We start from the raw sequence: 20,209 nt of genomic DNA, 5'->3' as shown, positions 1-20,209 counted from the left end.
ACTTCGAATGCTTCGTGAAAACGAAAACGGAGTGAAATGATGATGAGGTTACCAGAAAGCATCAAATCACTATTGCAAAAAAGTACATACAAAATTTAATAAAACTTTTTATAATGATTTATTTATATATTAAATGCAAATTGGAATATATTTATTCACCAGCTACAGCAAAATTACCTTATTTAAGTTCGTTTCCTTATTAAGCGAAGACAGGTAAAATCAAGTGGTCATAAGCAATTAGTAATACAGACGAAGCAAATTATATGATTTTCTAATATACTTTTACAAATTTCTAAACGTTTGGATTAATTTTCTTTTATGTTGTTGAAAATATTTATTTATTGTTAACTTAATTATTTAATACGGGGCAAAAATATTAAGTAAGCATTTCTGTAAATAAAAAATTATAAATTTTTAATATTATCATTGTGACTGTGTAAGCAGCTGTTATTGTTTTGTTTATATGTATGCGTAGTTGTCCTTTTATTGTTATGTGATTTGTTTGAACCTTTTTACTTCCCAAAAAAAACGCGAATTCATAGGCATATCATGCGCTTCAGTCAAATATTACGTTTCCATTTACCTAGCAATAAATGGGCCGCGAAACAACAGTATGTGCCTAAACATAATCCGGTGCTCGAGGAGGATATCAAACGACTACAGGATTTCCTGATGTCGAAGTCCAATATAGTTGTGTTAACTGGCGCTGGAATTTCAACAGAGTCTGGTATGCATTAAAATTATGCACAGAAAGCATGCTTGATATCTGAAAAACCCAACTTATCAGTGTAAACATCGACAGGCATACCTGACTACCGCTCTGAGGGTGTCGGCCTTTACGCACGCACTAATCACAAACCCATACAACACATGGAATTTGTACGCTCTGCCGAGGTGCGTCAGCGTTATTGGGCACGAAATTTTGTCGGTTGGCCAAGCTTTTCGGCAACAGAGCCCAATCATACACATCATGCGGTGGCACGTTTCGAACGCGAAGGACGCATACAATCGGTTGTTACTCAGAATGTCGACCGGTTGCACACGAAAGCAGGCAGCAAGAATGTTATAGAATTACATGGTAGTGGTTATGTGGTAAAATGTTTATCCTGCGAATATCGCATTGATCGGCATAAATTCCAGGATATATTAAACAGTTTAAATCCGGAATTTCGTGATGCACCAGATATGATACGGCCAGATGGTGATGTGGAAATTCCCGTCGAGTATGTTGCTAACTTTCGCATACCACCATGTCCGCAGTGCAGCGGACAGCTAAAGCCTGAGATTGTGTTCTTTGGAGATAATGTGCCAAAGCAACGTGTGGAGCAGATCGCCGAAATGATTTACAATGGCGATGGGTTGTTAGTGCTCGGTTCTAGTCTGCTTGTATTTTCAGGTTATCGCATGGTATTGCAAACAAAAGACCTTAACCTGCCAGTTGCAATTGTAAATATCGGCGAGACTCGCGCTGATCATTTGGCGGACTTAAAGCTGTCTGCTAAATGTGGTGATGTGATACCAAAGTTATTTAACTTTAAGAACTAAATTGTAATTATTATACTGTAAAAATATGTATGTTATATAAGACAAGTGCATTATATTATAAATATATCTTTTTGTCGAAATTTATGTAGCTTCTTTATTAAAATATCAATATTACGTTTCTCACATAATTAAAAAACGCCAGAAATTAAAGCCGTTCAACTTATATAAGAATTACTTATTTATAATATGTTAGTAAGGGACTTACTCCTCTACCTCCTTATCTTCATTCATGTACACGCTTTGATTACGTCTCTTAAATTTTTTTATCGGTGGTTTCGCATTCAAAACATTCGTCTCCTCATCAACTTCGTTTGTTGTTTCCACTCCCAATGGAAGCACCTTTTCTGCTTCATCCCCAGAGCTATTATCGATCTGAATTTCATCGGTATTTTTTACTACTCCAAGTTCACTTTCCACACCTTCCACTTCAGCTATGGGTTTTGGTAAATTTAGTCCTATGCTATTCTTCCGTTTAAAAGGACTTATCTGCCGTGGCGATAACGCATCGCTTGTGCTACCTGACATATTCAAGCTGGAGTGTTCCGTTTGCATGGATGTAGCGGAATCATTGAACTCTGTGTCTGTGCTTTCATTCAACGTAGACGAATAGTTCAGTTCGTGTCCGCCAATTATTAATGCTAAGCTGACAGGATCGTCAATACCTAAAGCATCACAGAACTGCTGAGACTGCGGGTTAATTTGCGCTTTCGGTTGCGGTACATGTCCGTTATTATCTTCACTGCGGTTGTATGGTTCAACAGTGCGTGCAAAGTTTTTCGGCACCAACAGGTCAGCGGCAAATTTATTGCGTACATGTTCCATTTCATCAATGGTGGGTGTAAAATTATAACGTTCAGTGCTGGCTGCATTTTGTGGACCCGGTAGATAGTATTTGGAGGCTTTGACATTTGTTAAATGATTTGTCAAATAAAGTATTGTTAACCATTCAAGATCATATTCCATACGAATTTCGCCTTCGGAAAATTGTGGCGATTCAATGTCGAGTAATTGTAGAAAACGTCGTTTGGGCAAACATTTATCTAAAGCTAAAAATTTAGTTATATTTTCTTCCTTATTCTTGGCAACTTCCTTTTGCTTCAAATTCCGTTCTTCGCAATTTGTAGTACCAGTTTCTCCACTGCTATCATCCACTTCATCATGTGGCACCACTGCGGCGAATTTACAATGTAAATGTGCAGCGAACCAGTATTTGGGTTTTAACATTTTTAGTAGATCCTCACATGGTCTACTTCCCAGTTGACCTCTATCCATTTCATCGCGAAAATGTGGTTTGAAACGTGCCAATTGAGACTTATTTCCATAGTTGTATATGCCACGCGGCCAATCGTGTGACATAAAAATATCTGTTTCACCAGATAATTGTTTTAAACGAAATACTTCTAGCTGTCGCACATGGTAAACACTTGTGCGTGTGGCGTCTGTGTAAGGCGCATATTCAAAGCGTCCACGTAAATAGTCGTGACCTTTATAGATACCTGACAAACCTGCTATGCGTACGCCATTAACGTTCACAACTCCGGCATAGCCTAGGTAGTATATATTAGGCGCCACCCAACCGCCGTACGGAAGTTCTTGTAGGTAATTGGAGGCCTCATGATTACCGCCTATAAATATTGTAAGTATAGGCGCTACTAGCTCGCCGCTGTAGTATCTAAAAATAAGAATTATAGAGTGTTATGTTGCAAATTTTGCGCGGTTATGACTAACTTGTAAAAGGTACACATATCCAAGTACTTTTGCGGCACAGCCATCGTCTGCAGATCATCGAGATTGCGTGTAGCCTGAAAATCACCACAGCAAAGCAACAAGTCTACTTTAAAGCCCTCTTCATTTTCAATGCTTTGGATGGTTTCATAGATCTTTTCCAGCTCGCCATGAGCACAGCCTTCCACTGCAACTTTCATTTTTTCAACGTATTAAGTAGACTTTTACTCATTAATTAATGTTATCTTTACGTGCTATTTTTTACAAAATATATAAACAATAGTTGTTTACACTTCACCGGCCCTTTCTTTTCAGCACATTCGAAAAGATTCAATTATTCTTGCCAGATTGCACACTTCGTTTTTCTATTAAGTTCACAATAAACATTAATTCAAAGCAGGTATTTTTATTCACAGCAGTTGTAAGAAGCGAAATATCTGTACGCAGCTTATGTTGAACATGCTTATCGAAATATCTGAACGCGGCTATATTGAGCATGCTACATATCATATGTTTGAGGGAAGCCGGTTGCATCGATGTGAACACAATTATAATTTAATATTTCTAAAATATAATTAAAATTAAATTTGTTGAAAACATGAACTTTGCACGTCTTGTGTTTGCTAGAAGTGCTGGTGGCACAGCTTTGACACAGAGAGCAACAAGCGTCCTATATCGTCAAATTAGCATTGGTAACACACACTGTGCCGTACAGAAACCTCTGACGCAATTTGATCCAAAGCTGAAACGATTCGATCTAAAGTTTCCAACACCATTGGCGCATTGCCGTAAAGTCGCACAACAGGCCAGCGTTGGTGCTTCGGTTGCACAGGTTTTAAAGAAACGCACCGTACGCAAAAAATGGGACGACCATGGTTTTGAGAATCTGTCGGCGGAAGGATTTTTCAATGTATCAGCTTTTACGACTGCCGAAGAATATGATATGGAAGCACTAATGAAAGGCTTAAACGAACAAAATTTGTACACTGTTAAAAAATACTTTTCTACAGATAATCTCGGTGTAGAACAAAATGTGCTTTATGCTACAGCGAAGTATCCTGTGGGCAAAGAAACACGTGATATTATATTCTTCCGTGAAGGTTCAGTAGCGTTGTGGAATTTCAACGAAATCGAAACAAATAATTTGCTGTCATTTTTGCGTCCATACGAGAAGGATCCATACTTAAGTCCGTTAGTGCGTGGCGAAAGCGAGGTGATGCCCTACATGTACATTCCATCATCTGCCGTTGATGTTGAAGGTGATTTGGTGTCCACATCAGATACAGAAGTGGCACGTGCTTTCTTCCATAATGGAAAGTTTTTTCTTGCCTCTGATGGTGATAATTTTTTGCAAAAATACACATTCTCCGATGCAATGGCAACTTCAATAAAGCTGGGCATGTGGGAGGCTATGCTCGACCGATATGTGGATTCCATTGAATATCTCACAGACGATCTAAAACGGGGGCGACGCATACGAATGTCAAGAGCTGAGGTATTACGAAAAACTGGCGAATTATTCGCTTTGAGACACGAGATAAACTTGGCATCCGATTTGCTAGACACGCCAGATTTTTATTGGGATCGCGAAGAGTTGGAAGCCTTATACTTGCAAGTTTGCTCTTATTTCAGTATTTCACGACGTACAAAGGTGATGAATGAGAAGATAAATCATTGTGTAGAATTGGCAGAATTGATATCGCACAATTTGGATGAGGCGCATCACACTCGCCTGGAATGGATGATTATTATATTGATTATGGTAGAAGTAGGTTTTGAAATTGTGCATTACATGGACCGTTTTTATAACAAAGATGAAGAGGGTACAACTTTGGCACATTGATAAAAGCAAATACCAGAAAACGCATTTAAAATCAAAACCAATACAACTGTTGATTACGCTTTGCTAGGCAAATAAAGTTTAGTGTTCTGTTTTACAAAATTGTTTTGTCCAACACCTGTACTGTGTGATATTTTTTAGAGTTTCTAACTAATTATCTGCAAATATTGTTAGTAAGTTTGTATAAAATAAAAACACAATTTTCGATACTTGGCTCTCGTTTCTTCATTCACAATACAATTAGTTACGCAATTGAACACACTTCTCTTAAGTCAACAGCGTGCAGTATGTTTAATGATACATGAGAATCAGCTGTTTTAATTTTTGGCTCGTGCAAGTGCGACAGCTTAAAAATAAAATATAATAATATAGCGTTCTGAAATACTTATAAAAATGCAATTAACATTAATTAACTTCTTCAAGAAAACCGTGCCAGGACATATTTTTCGAGGCAAGCGCCGACTCATAAAACCGGTGAGTAAACGCGCAATTGAAACACTTCGTCGTGATTACGAAAGGCAGGAGCAAAATATGTTATGGTTGCGACACCCATATTTAACAGTGGTAAGTATAATTTATTATTTTTTTTTTTGAAAATAACTTTTTTTGCGTAGGAGGAGTCAACGGGTCATGCCAAAGAGTTGGGAAAGACCGAAGCTAAGTTGGCGATGTGGAACGACCGACGCACACTAACCAAAATGAAACCGCACATAACCATTGAGGAGCGACTTGCACATTTAAAAGTAAAAGAGGCCTGGGAATAAAATTATGCATTATTTACTATTAATTACTATATTAAATAAAATATTATATTCAAAAAATTTATCTGATAAATGAGCCAACTTTTAATATCGTTTGACGTTTGCAAGTAAATTAACTAGGCACACCGTGAATTTGTTTTTTTCTTTGTTTATTAATAAATTGTTTAATACATAATATATTTTATATACGATTTACTTATGCTCTACAAGATACAAATATCTCTTTATTCTTTTGCTTCTCATCAAAGATATACTTCGTTTTTAACCATAAACTACATCGCGCAACGCGTAACATTTTTCATTTTGCTTTAGAATAGAACTTTTACAGTTGTAATATTAACGTAATTTGGGGAAAATAATGATGATTTTAAAAATGTTAATAATATTGGAAAATATAGGGTGTATATAAGTATATGGGCTTGTTTTTATGTAAGCAGTATATTATAATTTGGGACACGAGGCCAATAACAAAAAACATATATTTTTTTCTCATGTGAATTTGTGTGCTTTTATGCGTGCATCGCCAAAATGGTAACGAAATCGTAGGCCCAGGAATTAGCATGTTATAAATATTGTTAGAAATGTTAGGATTACAGCCAACCAATAACGAGTAGCACTGCTGTTTAGCGATTCGCTTTTAAAGTGATGGCTTTAAGCACTTGCAACACTAATTGTTTGTCTGTTCCTTAAGTGCAGCTTTTTTTCAATCCGCAATTAACGGTGCGGCAGTTTCGCGCTTCTTGGTTTCCACGCCACTGGATTCCGATTTCGTAGTCGTAACATCGATATCTATATCGGTGGGCGCCAGCGATACATTAGTCATGCCGTCTTCATCCTGTGCCGCATCCACTGTCGGCGTTTGTATCGGTTGGGTTTCGGCTGCTAGAAAATCATCCGCTTCCGGCTGTGCAGCAAGCGCTGACGTTGTTGTTGTTTCTGCTGTTGCAGAGACTGGCGGCAATGGTGGCGGTGTAGTGGAGAGCATGACCGGTGAAGTGTTAGTAGCGGCAGCACCATCACCAATGCCGCGCTCTACTGGCGGTGGCGTTGTTGGTGATGTGGGCAATGAGTCAACTTGTTGGCTGAATTCTTGATTGGGACTCTCGCGTGTGAACAAACCCATTTTACTCTCGGGCACTGCACCGGTAGCGCTTGAATCACTGTCTATGCCAGCGCCAACAGTACTACTTCCAACACTTGTCATTGTGGGTGCAGCAGGACCGCTAGTTAAATTTGCAGAAGCATGCTGCGGATGATGTGCATGCACCATGCTAGTATGCTGTTGCTGTCCTTGGTTGTGATAGCGTGGTATGTCCGCTTTGCGCCAAAGCGTTATCTCTTGTTGTTTGAAGTATCGACGATCCTCCGTGTCCATCAACACCAAATTTAGGAAGTACTTTACCGAGAATTTCTTGTTAATATCACGCATAGTGGGCGTTAAATTGTAACCGGCAAGAAATACACGTATTGGTATGCTCTCACCTTTCACCGGTGCGCCATCCATGATTTCGTACTTGGCGATTGTCTCATTCTCAGTGAACATATTCGGACCCGTGCCAGTTGATTCGCGTTTAATAATTGCAATTTCCATATGTTTAATTTTAATGCGCACTAATAAGAAATATATCTTACCAATTATTGTATCTTTCAGATGGTATTTACTCTTATTGTATTCGAACTCAATGTGTAGGCAATCTTCGATGCCTACTTCCATTTTAATAGGACTGTTCAATTCGGGATAACTGCAAAGCGTATGTACAGCAATGTCCACTTCACGTGTAATATCACTGATACGACGCACAATAGTTGCACGCAAGAAATAACGTAAACGCACATTTGAACCGGCATAAACCTCAAATTGTTTTTCAACATTTTGAAAATCAAAAGGATAACTGTGGTTTTGTATAAGATCACCGGGACGTGCTAACGCTTTGGTGATACATTTGAATTCGGTGTGATTCCCACGATCGTAAAACAACTCAATCTGACCAATAAATTCAATTTTAATTCCTTGATGTTCCAATTTGCTGCCAGGTTTCTTCAGTGTCACATTCACCTGCGTTCAAGAGAGACTAAGTATTAGTGATATCATATTTGCATATATCTAATGTAAAAATATTTCAAAAAGCTTTTCCCCGCGCTATTATTGTAAAAATGAAAAAACACGACGATTTACACGCACTACATTTACATACAATTATTCTAGATATGCACTATATCATATTTATGTTATCCGATATCATCACACGATAAAATTATGCCAATTAAATCAATTGTGTGTCATTCCAATTGGATTCAAAATAGAAGTCATAACAAACAAGTGGCCCAGCAAAGCAGTGAAATGGACAGCCATAGCCAACTCAGCTGATGGCTGCTGTCAGCATTGCATCGTCACAAGCGCCCCGCAAACCACTTATTGCGTATACGCCCCCTTCTATCTAACATCATAACTTCACAAAATTTTTTTGTAAATATTTTTCTTAAAGTTTAGTACACATGCCTTGCCCGACACCGTTTCGCCATCGTAGTACAGCAACATTTTTTCAATTTTTCCATCTTCTAACTTGACCTCGGCAGTTTTCCTGTTTTCCGCACCGTCAAAAACGATATCGATCTCGGCCGACTGACCAAATCCGAGAAAGTTCATCGCTGCTGTCTGCTGCTTATAGCGTTGCACTCACTGCCAAAATATGTGCGACGTTATTGTTGTTTAATTGTGCTTTGGAATGTTTGCAAACTTTAGAAAGAAAATCACACGCGTATAATAGGAAAACAAAAAATTATTGGGCGTTTGATCATTAGCAGAAAAGAAATTCAACTTCGTTGCGTTTGATTAGTTGTGAATTTAGATAATTTTTGACAGCAAGTGCTGTCAGTGTTTAGAGTTTTTTATGTGGGATAAATTTCGGCCTGCTATTTTAATAAAAATGTATTATTACGAAATTTTTTATTAAATATTATAAAATTTTAGTTGAATATGTTATGTCATATAGGTATTTACAGCGCTATTTTTATAATTAATTTTTGTAAAGCCAATATGTGTACGGCTGTGCCTTATTATTAACGACACGTAATACAGGGTGAACCAAAATAATGAAAAATTAAAAATTATATACTTTGCTATGTATTCCACTATCGTCTAATTTCAAACGCTTTACTTGAAGATACATACTTATAACTCTTTTGAGCAGCAGTTGATATGTTATCTAGTATTTCAGCCATGTTTTTCTCTATATTGTTTGAAATCCTCATGGTACCTTCACATTTTCATACCCACATCTCCTGAACCGTTTATTCGCAGAACTTCATATGTCTTCATCGAGTGGGTATCTGTGGTTGTTGTGGCTGTAGCAGCATTAAACATTCCCCAAATTGTTTCAGAGGCCTCTTTTCTGTCACACCTAACGGGTTACCATCGAATAATTGAGAGTTTAACCGAAACTCGGTTATATTGTTTCACAGCGTAGTCTTTTTGTATGTAGCTAACGGATCTCCACGTAAATACAAGGATATTTTCACTATTATTTTTTATTTCAAGTATATCATTTCCAATCTCTTGAGTATTAAATATTTACATGCAAATATATATAGTAAGTATATAAATATGTACATATATGTATAAAGCTGGGAGTGTTTTTCGTGTGTACATTTAATTATTGTTTATTTTATTTCTTTTTTTTAATACTTCATTTTTATAATAACGTGTATTATTATACTCGTATGTTTCTATATTTCTAATAAAACCCACGCAGAAAACGTTCTTCAACATTCACAGCGTATTCGCGCCTTCTTCTCATCCAACATATGCGTCCATTTCAAGTGATCCTCGCCATTCTCGATATGTGAGCGATGCAAACGCTTGCCCTGACTCAGCAGCTCGGCGAATTGCGCCGCTACCGGATCGTGACCAACTGTCAGAACTGCCACCACATTGCCATGATCATCAAGAAAGTATGCAACGAACTTGAAGTTCTCCAAATCACCCTTGATCAGCACGTCGGCATATAGACCATATCCAGCATAACGTATACCCTTGCCGAAAACAAGTGAAAAGAAGAATGGCACTGCGCGCAGATCCTCAATGGTGCCGGTCATATTGAGTGCCGCCACACGTCCATGATATTGTGACAATTGTATGTGACCAACGCTACCGCGTTGATTCGCATTTGCCAAAATTGGTGCATTGGCAATGTCACCGCCGGCATAGACATCAATCACGTTTGTCATCAGATGCATATCGGTGTTGATGGATCCATCGCGATTAACGTGTATACCGGAGTTTTCCAAGAAACCAGTATTATAAGTCGAACCAGTACCCAAAACGACGACATCGCAATCAAATTTATTGCCATTATTTAGTTCTACTTTATTGACAAAACCTTCGGCATTGCCATACAACTCGGACAGTTGACTTTGAGATTTCATAATGATACCTTTCTCACGATACAGATCGTAGAAAAGTTTTCCGATGGCATCACCAAATATGACAAATGGATAATCACCAGTAAATATCACAGTGACCTGTAGAAAAGAGAGCGGTTATTAAATGCATATGTGTAGTCCTTGCTAATAACAGTATGATAAAATTCCCCTACAAATAGGTAGAAAAAACTGCTGACTGCGCTAGTAGTTGACCAACGGTATATGCTTCTAATTACTCACCGATTTCACTTTGTTGACCAGCGCTGCAGCCACTTCCATTGCAATAAAGCTTCCACCCACGCAGACCAGATTTGTCTCCGGAGTTATTGCTGCCAATATTGCACCTGCGTCTTCATAGTTACGCAAGGTGAAGACCTTCTTCAAATCGACTCCCGGTACATGCGGTTTTCTGGGACTCAAACCGGTAGCGATAAAGAGTTGATCATATTTGATCTCGTCGTCATTGGAGCATCGCACCGTTTTCGCCACAGTATCGACCTTTGTCGCCTCTACACCAATTAGCGTCTCAATGCCGTATTGTACATAGAAGTCCGCAGTGCGAAATTCCAACTTATCCAAGGGTATATCCATACCTTTGGAGAGCTTAATGCGATCATAAGGCAAACACGGTTCGCGACACAACATAACGATGCGGCCGCTAAAGCCCTCCTGGCGCAAGGTCTCCACGCACACGGCAGCGGCTGGACCACCGCCGATAACGACGACACATTGCTGGTTAGACTTATCACGCTTCACCATATCCTTGAGACGCTTGTTCTTCTCCAAATCGGTGCGCTTAGCACGCAGTTTGACTTTGCCATCATTTTCCACACGCACCATAAAACAAGGCAACGAGTCCAAGCCCGGAAAGTCTTCAATATCGCCGGTGCGCGTATTAAAAGTGGCGCCATGCCAAGGGCAACGTACGCGTCCCTGACCCAAAGCGCCGGTATGCAGTGGTGCGCCATAATGCGTACACTTATTACCAATCGCTGTTATCTGACCGTCCTGCTTTATCACCAACACTTTGGTGTCTGCATCGAAGTTGAACTGTTTCATTTCATTCTCCTGCAGATCTTCGATGTTGCAGACCTCTACGGCGCTCGTGTATTCCGACATGTCGCATTCGGTTGTGGACTGATAAGTGCCTGAAGTGAAGAAAATTCAAATAAGTAAAAGAAATCAGTAAAAGTACAAAGATAAGGTCGTAAAATACTAGAAATTGGAAAGAAGCAAAAAGATCTTAGAGCTCGCTAAGATTTGTCCCTCGGGCTTGCCGCTACAAGAAACCCCAAATTAATGTCGCTACTTGCTACGAACAATCTGTTTCTGGTGGGTTCATTGCGATGAGGACTTATAGCCTAATAAGCTAAGTAGAAGCATAGACAATACCGTTCCCACGACAGATACGACTCTACGTAATCGGAACGGACCCTGATTTATATCCGGAAAGAAATGTCAACTCGGCAGCATTCTGCCAAATTATTTTAGAGATGTTTTCTGCAGCTACAATATGAACACAGTGGAGGGGTACTCAAGAAATTGACAGTACAACGCGGAGCTTTGAATCTTCTGGCCGCATGTTCGAGGTTAAAAGTGAGTAAGTTCGCGCTGACGTAAGACGAAGCGAACGCTAATGTTTGGGGTGCGAAAATGAGGGATGGAGGTTTAATTACAAAGTGCGTGTGTAATGACACACTTAGAGCGAGAAAGAACGATTATTATGTAATTAATGCTGTCAAGCAAATGTCATGGAAGGATCTAAGCAATATAGAAAACCTAATTCATTTGGGTCATTCGTTGGTGAAGCTTGAAGAGGCATATAAATAGAATTCTGGCAAAGTAGTGAGAGTAGTGTAAAAGAGTAAGTAAGGTGGGGGAAACTTGCTACTGTCCGACTTTATCAAAAACTCGTTTTGAAGATCTAGGAGCCACGTAGTTAAAAGTACTAGATAAAGTAGCAAAATTAGATATTAAATTTTACTTAAACTTAACGTTGATGTCCTGTGTGAAGAATGCTTCAGCTCGAGCTAGACTGAACTTCCATCATGCAATACAAAAGATCAGTAGTTCTATGTATGGCGTGACAGCCAGCCAGCCAGTATAACCTAACTAAACCTATAAAATCGAATCGAATCGATCAACTACAGATCGTATCATACTAACTGTGTCGTCACCGTTAGTTATGCGCGTCAATATATTGTAAGTAAAGCCTCAAAATAGGTCAAAAGCGAGAACCAAAGCATCCTTACGAATACATATCCCACGTAACCAACGGCTCTGACGGCTAAAGAAAAGAGCTAATAGATATACAACAGATTTCTTATAAAAATCACAAGCTGACTAAGCAATTTCCGCTGCTAACACGTGTCGAATTCCAGCATATAGATGAATATAGGTTCCAAAGCAATAAAAGAGCAATGTTATGCAAATCGCTGGACTCGCATGTGTACGGATAAACACCAATAAACTTCAACAATAATCAATATGAAAGTATTGACAGCGGCGTATTTGATTATGAGCGCATTGTAACGAAATTATTTGTTACAAATTTTAATGGAAAAAAGTGAAAGGTACGCTCATTATCTGCTAATGCTTATAAATCGCACAAATCACACACAAATACATAACACACATATAAATCGAAATATAATTTGCTATATGAACATACCAGACATATTTTGTAATATTGCTCTAATATGACACTTTTCAGGTACTATTTAAATTACTTAAATACTCCGCTTATCTTATAAAACGTGCACTAAAAATATTTAAAAAATATATATTAATATGTATGTACATATATTATTCTAGTGCACAATCTCGCTATCAGCTTTTGTTAGCAAATAACGTACAAAGTTTGGTGTTAACTGGTTTAAAGTTATGATTATTTTTACAACGATTACCTCGCTACATATACTTAGAATTGAGTCATTGAGAACTCAACGAACATTCAGCGTGTTGTCGGCGTGACTATCATGGTTGTTTATCCATGTTGTATATGACAAATCAACTGTTTTTGATGGTTCGGAATACCAAAACGTTATGTTTGGTATATGGTATGTATAATGAATTTTTACCATGGCATATAGAGCGTGCGTCCTACGTTGAAATATGCAAATAATTTAATATAAAATAAAGAAAACTAAAACATGAGGAACCGGAATTCGTTGGTCTTCTCGTATGATGGTTTAAAGATTGCTCATATGGTTGAGTACAAGTGAGCTGTCATAAGCATGTCAGTATGATAACTGTAACCACAGCAAAAGTTGTGAAAAAAGTCAAACGTCAGATAAGAACTAACAATTTTAAATACTCGCTTGAATCAGAGAATGTAAATGAATTTACGTTCTCTGCTTGAATGACGCATGTTTGAAGTAATAATCACAATGTGAAAGCACAGCAATGAAATATTTTTAATATGACATGTTAATGTGGGATTTTTGTGTTATTTTAATTTTAATTTAAATATTTTTACACTTGAACTTCAGAACACTTGAAATTATTATTCATATATCATACGCCTCTAGCGCTCAAAGCTGTAATATACACTAAATAGTTTGTAACATATTATTCAGATCGGTCTACTATAGCATTTAGCTGCAATACAAATTGATCGATCTAAATCAAGAAAGTGATAGAAAAACCTGTGAAGAATATTGCAGCTTCGGTGCAGCTGAAGTTAACGTGTTCTCTTGTTTGTGTTTTCAGTACGGTATGTTCAGCAATTTTTTCCGACTTCTAATTTTGTTTTAAACAATACTGTTTAAGTTTTAATTAATAACATTTTTTTATTTACTATTTTTTTTTTTTTCTTTTAATTTAAATTTCTCGAATTTCTACACTTTAAAACACTACACAAATGCCGACGACCGGCTGTATAACTCATACGCCCCTACCGGCTAAACGTAACACTTGCCAACCGGCTAATTTCGATTTTCATTCTGCGGCCGCTATTCATGTTTGTGTAACCTTGAGCGACATTTGCTTTGCAAACAAAAAATTAAAAACGAATGCAAAAAAGCACAAGACCAAAAAGGCTAAAATTGAAAATTAATTACACGTATTTGTTAGCGATAGAGCAAGACCAACATTAAGTAATTCGACAATTGTTTTATCGTGATGTGTTATGCGTTTTTTTTTTTTTCTTAGCTTTAAGTTGCACCAGCAAAGCTTGTGTCAATTTAATATTGGTTACGCTGTGCTGGTTTCACTGAATTTGTTAATTACAAGTGCGATTTTGTAATTTTGAATATTCTCAACTATATACCTCGCTTGACTCGTTTGCTTTTGTAATAACTTGGTTATTAATATATAATTAATATATAACTGCAATAAAATTTAATTTTTTATATTTTTCAACGGCAACCAAATGCACACAAGCAATATTCACAACAGACTGACATTAGAATAATGCCGTTACCGGAATGACTGGAGAAAGAAAATTGACAGCGCCTATCAATTTAGTGGCGAGTTTGCGTAGTATTTTGTAATTTTCGGTTTGTTTTTGGTTTTCCTGTGCATTAGGTCTTAGGGCCAGTTTGGATTGCATGCTAAATATATTTATTTCGATAAATCTTACTGTACTTACAAGGACTATTTGAGATCATAAAATATGAAAGGCGCCTGCTGACCATTATTTACATATTTACACACTATTTTAGCTACACAATCTAAAATTTTCGTTTTAATAAATACATATTTATATATATATATATATATATATGCATGTGTATGTACATACATACATAAGTCCGAACCTAAAAACCAACAGGACCTTACCGCTTTATGTCTTTACTATTTTGGTGTGCTTCGGCAGTTCTTTACGATATGGTCTTTTGTTATTGCACTTACAAACACGCACTATTTTTTTTATATTTAATTGACACGCAACAGCAAATTGTGAAAATTTTATTTTGCGGTGACAAATTATTTTTTATTTGTTTTAGGTAGATTTGAGAGGAATTGACGCAATAAAGAAAAATCAAGTTTTAAGTTTAGGGTTGTTCTACGACTTACGACGTATTCAAAATCCTCTCGTGCTAGGCGAAATTTGTTTGTGCTTTAAGTCAAAACGCAAGACTATTGATTACTGACTGTTCTCAATATCCTAATTAATATATCCTGTTCCCACGACAGTTGGGTCTATGTAATCGGAAACGACTCGGACTCAAATTAGTTCAGGAATGTTTTCTGCGCTATAACAACAACAATAATTTGATATCCCATATGTTAAAAATTAATACAGCGATCCCAACCGACCAACATGTTTTCGTTTTTAAACTCGTAACTTTCACTTAATACACCACATATGCATTAGAACTCTTTAAAATTGCATGTGATCAATCAATCATTTTAACCACACCCATGCAACAAATACTTCAATTTTGTTGTACTCACCATCCTGCGGCTTAGCAGCTGCATTGTCGACCCTTTTTGAAGTTGTGGTTGAATATTCTTTACAATTTGCCGAACCCATATTAACAGCTGTTAATATTCCACACGTAGATTTAAGATTTGTTTGCAACGTAAGTTGTTGTGCTTGTTTACGCGGTTTGTTTGTTGACTGGTAAAACCTGTTGAATGTTCAACATGTTGGGAATTATGCGAAGGCATAAATAGTAATAAAACAAATATTACACAAATCAAAACTGAAAATACGAAATGTATGCTGCTGACTGACTAACCTTCGCTTTGGCGTTGACCTTATGTGGTTGCGATAGTTAGGATTGTCTCTACTCCAATGCCACTGACAGAATGTCTGAATGCTTAGCTGGCTTCTAAAGGCTGGCAGAGGTTTAAGTTGTTTTTGTTGCTGCTTTAATAACTGTGTCGATAGAATGTTGGCGCAGCGGCGTGTTAATGAATTCCTGTACGAGCCAAAAAGCATTTATATTGAAATGCCATGCGTATGAGAGAAGCCAGCAGATGTTAAGGCGTTGCGTGTTGAGTTTAGAAGAAAATAAAGAGCAAGGAGAACAGAGGAATTTAGTGCAAAAATGCAAAGAAACTTAAATTGCTTAATTGTAAGTATAAAGCAGACAAAATATGCTCTAATCCCTATATTTAAACACGGAACAGGGTATATCAAGTTTATCACGAAGTTGGTAACAGCTAGAAGGAAACATCGGATACCCTTTAAAATGCGTACATATATAAATAATCAGCGTGACAAACTAAGCAGATTAAGCTATGACTGTCTGTCCATCTTTATATACCCGAACTAGTGCTTTCGTTTTTGAGATATCGATCTGAACTTTTGCACATATCTTTTTCTTCCCAATAAGTAGCTTATTTGTCGGAACCGCCGATATTGAATCACTATAGCATATAGCTGTCAGACAAACTGACTGATCAAAATTAAGATAAAGTTCTTTTTATACTCTTTTATGCTATAAGAAATGCACCTGTGAGCGGTATTATAGCTGCGCCCGCAGTTAACGTTTTTTTTTTTTTGTTATTTTTTTGTTTATATGCCTTGTATGTGCATATAATTCGCTTAAAGCGTTGCGCGTGAAATATACACACTCACTGCTTGATTAACTCAATTGCATTGTTAAGCCATTTAAATGCTGTGAGCATAAATTTTTTATATATTATTTATTTATAATTTTTACTTTTCGAGTATGATCAGGCACTTTATGTGTGTCTAATGTTTGTAAAAATTGTGAAGGGTAATTTAACGAACGTATTTATGTGAAACATCATAAAAATTATTTTACAGAATCCACATAAATTATTTACATTAAATATAATTTTAATAACATAATTTAGCACGATATGCGGTTAGGCACACATGTGTATGTATTTTATACATATTTCTTAGTAAATCCAACACATGAAACACGCGACGCAGTAGTTGCCGACAGGTTTTCCCCCAAAGGCTGTCATTCACTTATTGTTTTTGCCACTTTTTTTTATTACACATACTATATATTTTTGCACAATAAACCTCGATGATTGTTATTTGTTTTTATTACTTCATTACACATACAGCTGCTAGAAATTATTGCTACTTTTATTGCCTTTTTAATTAAAGTTCTCATTTTTACTGAACTGTTTAAAAATTAACGAGCTTGCGTATATGTTTATTTACATAGTTACTTACATCCAACACGCGTGAATGTACGTAGCAGAAATAAGCAACGAACTTGGCTAACTTGCACGACCGACTGGCTGATTTGTACTAATGTTGCTCCGACTTTAACATACAGACGATACTTGTGGAGCTACTTGTGATTGTTTATAAGTATATGTATAGTGTTGGGGAAAAATGATGGAGCACTTTATTTTTCACTTATTCTTCGACTTTTTCTAGTTTTTTTAGCGTTAAGTTAGATAACTTTAATAGCAACTAATATATACAAAAAGTGTAGATATTTTCATTTGCGAAAGCAAAAGTGAGAAACTTAGTATAAGTCAACGGAGAAGTGCAGAAAAACAGCTGCTATTAGTATTATTAAAAAAAAATACAAAAAATATAATATCTATTATATTGACCAACGCTGTGTTTACTTGAGAGCAAAACTGCCATTGAATGTTGAAATGAGAGCAAAAATATTTGATACATACATATGTACATATGTAGGTACATGCGAGCAGGCACCCTAGAGTTTAAGTTTTGTTTGCGGTTGCAGTAAAAGAAGCATTAATATACTATATTATTTATATATTATATATAAATATAGTTTAAAAAGCCAAAAAACATGCTTTTAAAGCACTTCAAACTAAAAAGTGAAAAATAATTCCTTATATAAACTGACAGAAATATGGACCGAAATGCATTATTGTAAGAAAAGTGTGGTATGCTCGAGGTATAAAAAATAGGGCACAAACCATCCCACTCTTTTCTCACAACAATACAAGTATTTTTCAGTCAATATTTCTGTTCCTGAGATATAGAATTTCACCTAAAAATTGGTGTTGCCTTGCTCATTTTCCAATTTTTACACCCCCTCCTATAAAGCTTTTCCTTAACATTTTGTTTGTGAAATTTAATGCTTATGGCGCATTTATTGTACTTTTAGTAGTTTTCAACATAACCGTTAAATTGGTAGTGGACGTGGTTATTATCAGATTTTACCCATTTTCACAGCATAAGAAAAAGTGATAAAAAAAGAATTTTCCCAGCAAACTTGGTTGAATTAGCTTTAGTGGTTTGGAAGGTACATGTATACATTAAAACATTTAGGGGGTGGTGCTACGCCCACTTTTAAAACAATTTAAGAAAGGGGGTGTGTAAAATTTCAGATAGATATCTCGAAAAGTGAGGGCATAGTTGGAGTACATACAGACTGACATGGCTAAATCAACTTAGCTCGTTGCGCTTACTTACACATGTATAGATATAGATATATATTTTATACAGGGTCTCCGACGTTTTCTTCTAGTTGTTACAAACTTCGTGACAAACTTTATACAGCCTGTTCAGGGTATAATAAAACAAATCGTATGCGGTTTTGTAAAAAAAGTACTTAAGTAGCTATTTAGGCCACAAGATTATATATGTACATATGTATGTATATATAGATTCACATAGATTTGTCGCCTTGATAAATCGAATTGATAATACATTTAGTTAAATGATTTAATTTCAAATAACATCATAACATGCATAACATTTTGTAAACATTGTTCTTTGTACAGGTATACCTACATAAGTGTGTATGCTGAAAAATCCAATTAGAATAATAATTTATAGTAATTATAATAACACTTTTAAAAATTAAAATATATACATATTTGAGTAAGAATGAATTTTCAATTGTACTTACATTTTCAAAAATTTTGTAAAACAATGCCAGCCGCAGAATATAATTTCGAACAGTTTTTATTCTTCCTTTCTCACATTTCCTACCGCCAGTTTTGAATTTCTCAGCTAACAAGTTTCGCTTGCTACATATAAAACAAAATTGATAACGTGAAAGGTATTTCAAATCGGCAATCAGCCAATTGCTTAGTTAATAATAAATGCTTAAATTTTGACGCCATACAAGTATATAACGTCTAGCGATAAGCGAACAATTTAACACAAGTCTTGTTTGCCGCTAGTATACGCGAGTGTATTTTAGTTTTGTTATTTTGTTAGCATTTAATTTCGTGTATGGCTTTTCGGGGACATACATACTCGGTCACGTTTGCTGATAAAACTTGACTGGCAAATCTCTTACTGGGTTGTGATTAAAGCACTGTTTGCTATAAATTGTAGCACTAATAAAAGATAAATCAAAATGTGATTACACAATAATTAACTTCGAAAAAGGTGTTAATATATTTAGAGATAGTGAATGCTTCGTATTTATTTATGATTGATTGCAAAAAAATGCAATTGCAAACAGCTGATTAATTGGGGTAACAGAGTTGCAAGTTTGAAATGCAACCGTAGAGATTTGACAGATTTCAGTGAGTAATTTGACCGGATATTTCAATGGTGAAAGGAAAGTTGATAAGGCAGCGTTTATTCATTTGAAATCAAATTTTTACTATTTTATTTAGATTTGACAAATGTGTAAAAGCATAGTGTGACTATTTATTAGTTTCACTTTATTTACAATTTATTGCAAAACGCCAGGAAAGTACAAGAATATTTCACCAGCGAACGCGCGCACCACAGTCGCGCGTACGTAATCGGAACGCACACGGGGTTTTTAAGCGCCCAAGGACTGTCAAATCGGCAGCATTTTTCAAAATTAGCGGTTACAATAACAACAACATAAATAGTGTGTATTGCTTAGAAAAATCCAAAAATATTTCCTGTTACAAACTGCCGCCGTACCACAGATTTTAAAAGTGATGCTCAATAACAACAATAATCACGTAAATTGATTTTTGGATTGTTAATCTATAATGTTAATAAGCGTGAGTTGTTTTGACACCAGTAGCACTTCTCTTCATCAAACATCATTTTAACTGGTGA

The 20,209-nt window shown here is 36.4% G+C and overlaps 6 protein-coding genes across 16 annotated transcripts; 3 read left to right on the top strand and 3 right to left on the bottom strand.

The window, feature by feature from the left end:
- The first annotated feature begins 410 nt into the window (after positions 1 to 410).
- On the top strand, positions 411 to 1,625 carry Sirt4 (Sirtuin 4). Its single transcript, XM_014237518.3, has 2 exons — positions 411 to 727; positions 803 to 1,625. Exons 1-2 carry the CDS (start codon positions 550 to 552, stop codon positions 1,543 to 1,545), a joined length of 921 nt encoding a protein of 306 aa, XP_014092993.2. The 5' UTR covers positions 411 to 549; the 3' UTR covers positions 1,546 to 1,625.
- ldbr (lariat debranching enzyme) lies at positions 1,614 to 3,653 on the bottom strand. The gene is made up of 2 exons (XM_014237486.3): positions 3,274 to 3,653; positions 1,614 to 3,217 (listed from the first exon to the last, which is right to left on the bottom strand). Exons 1-2 carry the CDS (start codon positions 3,468 to 3,470, stop codon positions 1,747 to 1,749), a joined length of 1,668 nt encoding a protein of 555 aa, XP_014092961.2. The 5' UTR covers positions 3,471 to 3,653; the 3' UTR covers positions 1,614 to 1,746.
- Positions 3,654 to 3,760: 107 nt separating this feature from the next.
- On the top strand, positions 3,761 to 5,319 carry LOC138855548 (required for meiotic nuclear division protein 1 homolog). Its single transcript, XM_070110006.1, has one exon. The coding sequence runs from the start codon at positions 3,869 to 3,871 to the stop codon at positions 5,111 to 5,113; it is 1,245 nt and encodes a 414-aa protein (XP_069966107.1). The 5' UTR covers positions 3,761 to 3,868; the 3' UTR covers positions 5,114 to 5,319.
- Vps26 (vacuolar protein sorting 26) lies at positions 4,631 to 8,727 on the bottom strand. Its single transcript, XM_014237499.3, has 2 exons — positions 8,372 to 8,727; positions 4,631 to 7,927 (listed from the first exon to the last, which is right to left on the bottom strand). The coding sequence occupies exons 1-2, from the start codon at positions 8,516 to 8,518 to the stop codon at positions 6,575 to 6,577; spliced, it is 1,500 nt and encodes a 499-aa protein (XP_014092974.1). The 5' UTR covers positions 8,519 to 8,727; the 3' UTR covers positions 4,631 to 6,574.
- Positions 5,387 to 5,944, top strand: LOC106619425 (large ribosomal subunit protein mL63). The gene is made up of 2 exons (XM_036359536.2): positions 5,387 to 5,674; positions 5,725 to 5,944. The coding sequence occupies exons 1-2, from the start codon at positions 5,504 to 5,506 to the stop codon at positions 5,872 to 5,874; spliced, it is 321 nt and encodes a 106-aa protein (XP_036215429.2). The 5' UTR covers positions 5,387 to 5,503; the 3' UTR covers positions 5,875 to 5,944.
- A 654-nt stretch (positions 8,728 to 9,381) lies between the features above and the next one.
- Positions 9,382 to 19,578, bottom strand: LOC106618095 (apoptosis-inducing factor 3). Of its 11 annotated transcripts, none has more exons than XM_014235674.3 (6): positions 19,421 to 19,578; positions 19,068 to 19,188; positions 15,981 to 16,163; positions 15,694 to 15,869; positions 10,534 to 11,441; positions 9,382 to 10,392 (listed from the first exon to the last, which is right to left on the bottom strand). In XM_014235674.3, coding segments are annotated over exons 2-6 (2,028 nt in total). In that variant the 5' UTR covers positions 19,070 to 19,188; positions 19,421 to 19,578; the 3' UTR covers positions 9,382 to 9,633. The 11 variants fall into 11 exon arrangements, with proteins under 11 accessions (XP_014091149.2, XP_036215341.2, XP_014091140.2 ...); XM_036359448.2 differs by having other exon boundaries at positions 19,417 to 19,575; XM_014235665.3 differs by lacking the exons at positions 19,068 to 19,188; positions 19,421 to 19,578 and adding an exon at positions 17,402 to 17,546.
- Positions 19,579 to 20,209: the final 631 nt, after the last annotated feature.

The sequence above is a fragment of the Bactrocera oleae genome, chromosome 5, assembly GCF_042242935.1.
Source record: "Bactrocera oleae isolate idBacOlea1 chromosome 5, idBacOlea1, whole genome shotgun sequence".
Classification (NCBI taxonomy): Eukaryota; Metazoa; Arthropoda; class Insecta; order Diptera; family Tephritidae; genus Bactrocera; species Bactrocera oleae.
Note: the sequence above shows the minus strand (reverse complement) of the source record. Positions and strands in the feature narration are given on the sequence as shown.